The following is a 5259-nucleotide window of genomic DNA, read 5'->3' as shown; positions in this document are numbered from 1 at the left end:
AAAAAAAAAAAAAAAAAGAAAGAACACAGTGAGTGAACAGTAGCCTACAGTGCAGCAGTTTGTGCCGGTGTCCCCAGCCTCTGGCATTTCTTCTGTCTGTCCCCATAGCCTTTGAGGACCTCTGCCTGCTTTTGCCTGTACACTGGCTTCCTCCTCCACTAGGTAAGGCTAATCCTAACAGTCTGTATCATTTATTTTCACAACTAAGATGTGTTCATTGCAACAACCAGTCAGTAGGAGCGCCTACCAGTGGGAACTGTCTTCACTCTGTGTGGGCACTAGGACTTTTTAAATTACAACTTTGATAATTGCATCACCATCATCATTATTGTGTGAGAGATGGGTGTGTCAGTCCTCCATGGATTCCAGGGACCCATAGGCTTGTGTGGCAGTGTTAACACATACTCGGCCATCTCTCCTGCCCAGGTGAGAGGTCTTTGACAGTGTTGTGTATCTACATGATAGGCATATTGCCACATGGCTTGTGACTGATGGCCTAGCTTTCGTACTTCAGATTGCACGAACAAGTCCCACTGTCTCTGACTGACGTGGCTATTCATCCTGGACTCAATTTCTAGTTGATGGTGTGATGGCACATCTTGAGGGGATACATCACATTCCCAGGACATACAGAAAACCATATGGCTGGGTCCTCGTTCGTAGGTCTTTATGATTAGATTGACCTCTGAAGGAGCCTGCTGTGTATAGATCAGGGTGATAACGGATATTCCATAGCACAGCTAGGCATGGTGGGGCAAGTGTCCCAGAACTTGGGAGAACTCCAAGTTTGAAGCTAGCCAGGGCTACAGAGTTCAAGGCTAGCCTTTGATACATAGCTGGACTCTGTCTTACAACAAACAAGAAGTGGAACACTGGGCCTTAAGAACACTTGTCATCCCAGCAGGGGAGGAGGGATTGTGGCAAGAGGGTTGCAAGTTGGAGGTTAGCTTGGTGTATGTGAGTGAGTTTCAGGCCAGCTAGGGTCACATATGGAGACCCATTCCCAAAAGCACCCCCTCTTCCACCTCAGGACCAGGGTGTGAGGGCTGTGTTGGAGGACGAGGCCCCTAACCTGCCCGTCCCCTCTACTCTGTTTTCTCTGCAGGGCGTGTCTGCAGCTGGGCAGGTGGTATCCCTAAAGGTATGGCTGATTGATGACATTCTGGACAAGATCAACAGCCACCTTCCGTCCCACATTCGAATTTTGGGTAAGCTTCCCCGTGTGACCACCTGAGTGGTCGCATATGGACAGAGGCTGTGCTTGCTCTGGCCAAGCAGGTTCTCAGTGGGGTGCCGTGAAGGTTCAGTGTTGCTCCCTCAGGACTGGCTAGCTGAGAGGGAAGTTCCACGGTCTTTGGCTGTACTGCTCTAACAGCCTCTGGGTACTTTTCTCATCAGCATTGGTTATGAGCATGCAGAGTTCAAGTGGGGCCAGCGGTGCTCTCTTGTAACAGGACTGGCAGATGGGCTTTTTAGAACCTGAATTCCAGTGCTGTTTCTAGTCCCTTTAACTTCTTTTAAATCTGTGTTTGTTTGAGACAAGGTCTTTTTGCATAACCCTGGCTGTCCTGGAACTCACTAGGTAGACCAGGTTGGCCTTGAGTTCACAGAGATCTTATTATTTCTGCCTCTGGGTGCTGGGATTAAAGTTGTGCACCACCACACCTGGCTTTAAAAACAAAAACAAACAAACAACAACAACAAAAAACAACCAACTTTGTATTTAATTATTTATTATTTTGTTGGCAATGCTAGGGCTTAAGTCCAGGATCTTGTACACATTAGTCAAGTTTTTCTTCCCTCTTCCTTCTGCAGTCACCCCCTACCCTCCTCCATCTCTAGGTAGGCTCTCATTGTGTAGTCCTGGCTGGTCTGGAACTCTGCTGTATAGAGAAGGCTGGTCCTGAACCCACAGAGATTTGCCTCCTGAGTGCTGGGATTAAAGTTTTAGTACTCGTCAAGTTTTCCGTCTCTGAACTATATACTCCCTAGCCCACTTCTTTTTTAAAAAGAAAAAAAAAAAGAGCCAGCTGTGTTAAGAGTATGGTGAGAGCAGGGAGTTTTTGTCCATCCTGGCGGCCACTCTCTCAAGCATAAATCTAAATAAGTAATACATAAACAGACAAGTGAGCAAGGACAGCCTGTTGGGGGCCTAGCCGCTTGCTACCTCCATGCTGCTCTTGAGTCTGTGGTCTTCACACCCCAGCCTGAGTGCTGGATCAGATGTGCACCGTCGTGCTTGGCTAGCGGTTTTCTGACCCAAGGACAGTTTCATCCTGGGGTCTTCCAGAGTAAGCTCTAGAAAAGTCACCTTTGACTGCCTCTGATGTGTCTAGCCGCTCATGTCCAGGAAGAACATTTAATGAATTACCTGGGAAGAACCTCTAGTTCGGGGTTGTTTTTTGTTTGCGTTGTTTTGCCGGCCTCCGATTCCTGAGTGCTGGGATTAAAGGCGTTTGCCACTGTGTTCAGCCCAGCTATTTTTTTGTTTGTTTGAGAATTTCAGGCATAAGGATGAAGGGTTTGATCAGAGTGTCCCCAGTCTCTCCCTGCTTCTTCTATGCCACTTTCCTCCTGCCTCAGTGCCCCTTGTACGTGTAGGAGCATCAGCTGGAGCATGGGCAGCCTCTCAAGAGGCTGGGTGCCTAAAGAAAATCGACTCTCCTCGCCCAGCAGCCACCAGGTGCCAACCACTCCTCAGCCAGGGGTGAGACCCTCCAGTTTTGTCCAGTGAGCAGTTTCTTGTTGAAATCTGCTTCTGTATCTGTAGGAAGACTTCTAGTGTTCTAGGTCCTGGCTGCTACCACTTTGATGGCTCATGACTGAAGGCCTGGTCAAAAGCTGCACTACAGATTTTTTTTTTTTTTTTGTAAATGATTTATTTTATGTGCATTGGTGTGCCTGTGAGAGGGCGTTAGGTCCTCTGTAACTGGAGTTACAGACAGTTGTGAGCTGCCATGTGGGTTCTAGTCAGGGTCCTCTGGAAGAGCAGCCAGTGTTCTGAAGTGTTCAGCCATCCCCGCAGACCTGCACTGCAGATGTCTAGCCTGGGCTTAGCGTGTTTGCCAAGTCCACTCTCAGCAGACCCTTAGGTTTCTTCGTTATTTGGGTTTGTCTCCTTCTGAGCTTGGGCATTATGTGGGTTCTGCCTTCAGAATCGGGGCTGGGTGCCTGTCCAGGGCAAGTGGTTCCAGAACCACGCTGTCAGGATGCCCCACTTTGGAGGTTGTTTCTGCTCACCTGGGTTTCCTGCCTCCTGTCCCCCAGGATTGAAGAGGGTCACAGGTGGGTTCAACTCCAAGAACAAGTGTGATGCCAGGACCTACTGCTACATGCTGCCCACCTTTGCCTTTGCTCACAAGGACCGGGATGTACAGGACGAGAGCTATCGCCTGAGTGCAGAGACCCTGCAGCAGGTCAACCGGCTTCTGGCCTGCTACAAGGGCACTCATAACTTCCATAACTTCACCTCGCAGAAGGGGCCGAGAGAGCCCAGTGCGCGCCGCTACATTCTGGAGATGTACTGCGAGGAGCCCTTCGTCCGCGAGGGCCTGGAGTTTGCTGTGATCAAGGTGAAGGGCCAGAGCTTCATGATGCACCAGATCCGGAAGATGGTTGGCCTGGTGGTAGCCATCGTGAAGGGTTATGCCCCTGAGAGTGTCCTGGAGCGCAGCTGGGGCGAGGAGAAGGTGGATGTGCCCAAGGCACCAGGGCTTGGCCTAGTCCTGGAGAGGGTTCACTTTGAGAAGTACAATCAGCGCTTTGGCGGTGACGGGCTGCATGAGCCCCTGGACTGGACGCAGGAGGAAGGGAAGGTGACTGCTTTCAAGGAGCAGTACATCTACCCTACCATTGTCAGCACGGAGCGGGATGAGCGGTCCATGGCCCAGTGGCTTAACACTTTGCCGATCCACAACTTCAGTGGCACTGCACTTGGAGCGGCTGACACAGGTGCCAAGGTAGGAAGGACTTTGGTCTTGAGTGTGCACGTTGTGCATGTGCACGCATATTAGCTGGGTAGGCTGAGTGGTCGGTAAGGAGTTGAGTTGCAGAGAATCCCTAAAGCCGCACAGTCCCTGGAGGGGTGGGCCACCCTGCCCCACCCCGTGGTCTTGTTGTTGACCCCTAGCAAGGTTTACTCACAGGCTGGCATTGGGTGTCCAGCTGCTGAGCAGTGTGTCTGGTTACCTCTAAAGGCGTAGGCTGCTTGCGCCTGCTTGGTCAGCCTCAGTCTGTTCCTATTCCTCTAGTATTTTTTTTGTTGTTGTTATTTTGTTTTTCGAGACAGGGTTTCTCTGTGTAGTGCAGGCTGGCCTCAAACTCAGAAATTTGCCTGCCTCTGCCTCCAAACTGCTGGGATTAAAGGCGTGCACCACTGCCCAGCCAGTGCTTTTGCTCGGCACAAGTACTTGGCATTATACCCAGGATTCTGTCATTTTTCCCTAGTCCCCCACATGGGAGTGCGTCCAGGTTGGGTCTCACCGTCCTTTTCCTGTTTGCCCATTTCCTACAGGTCCCCACTTCCCTGGAGGGCAGTGAAGGGGATGGAGACACTGACTGAAACTGTAGATCCTGCCACTGCTGTACGCGTTGAGGCTGGAATCTCTGCACCTGCCTGTCACCCAGGATGGGGGAACCATGAATTCGGGGGCCGGCTTGTGGATGTAGCCTGGCTTCATAACCTCAGGATATTAAATTCTCATCCCAGGAATCAGCTGCCTACTTTAGCCCATGCATCGTGTGTATGCACCTTAGCATGAAAGGGCACTTTTTAAAAAAAGACGTGATTTTTTTTTCCTATTACATAAATTTTGCTTAGTGAATTATTCTTTGCCTGTTTTCCTTTTCTGGCTGTGAGATGAGTGCAGCACTGCTGCGCTGGGGATAGCTGAGGGGCAGGCACAGAGGGTCAGCACAGGCTGTGGCCGGCTGGGCAGGCAGTAGACACTCTCTTCCTTCTATCCGGGTCTATCCTTTGAGACCATCCTGGTTTTCTCTGAAGTGGCTAGACTGGCGATTTCAGGCTGCTGTTGGGGAGACCTCGAGGGGGACCGTGCTTCAACAGCCCCCACCTTCATGCCCTAGTGTTCTTCACCTCCTTCTGGGTCTCCTTTTATTTATTTATTTATTTATTTATTTATTTATTTATTTATTTATTCATTAAATGTAAGTACACTGTAGCTGTCTTCAGACACTCCAGAAGAGGGCGTCAGATCTTGTTACGGATGGTTATGAGCCACCATGTGGTTGCTGGGATTT

At 50.2% G+C, this 5259-nt stretch overlaps 1 protein-coding gene across 5 annotated transcripts in view; it reads left to right on the top strand.

Annotated features, from left to right (window-relative positions):
- Window positions 1–4826, top strand: part of Pus1 (pseudouridine synthase 1) — an 8732-nt gene extending 3906 nt beyond the window's left edge. For 2 of the 5 annotated variants that reach the window (XM_021186641.2, XM_021186640.1), the window contains exons 4-6: window positions 1106–1208; window positions 3268–3959; window positions 4514–4826. In XM_021186641.2, coding sequence (XP_021042300.1) covers window positions 1106–1208; window positions 3268–3959; window positions 4514–4561 — 843 coding nt within the window. In that variant the 3' untranslated portion in view covers window positions 4562–4826. The remainder of the gene's footprint in view (window positions 1–1105; window positions 1209–3267; window positions 3960–4513) is intronic. The other 3 variants (XM_021186643.2, XM_029533925.1, XM_021186642.1) reach the window with 2 other exon arrangements.
- The last annotated feature ends 433 nt before the right edge of the window (window positions 4827–5259 follow it).

Source organism: Mus pahari, chromosome 23 (genome assembly GCF_900095145.1).
Source record: "Mus pahari chromosome 23, PAHARI_EIJ_v1.1, whole genome shotgun sequence".
Lineage (NCBI taxonomy): Eukaryota > Metazoa > Chordata > Mammalia > Rodentia > Muridae > Mus > Mus pahari.
Note: the sequence above shows the minus strand (reverse complement) of the source record. Positions and strands in the feature narration are given on the sequence as shown.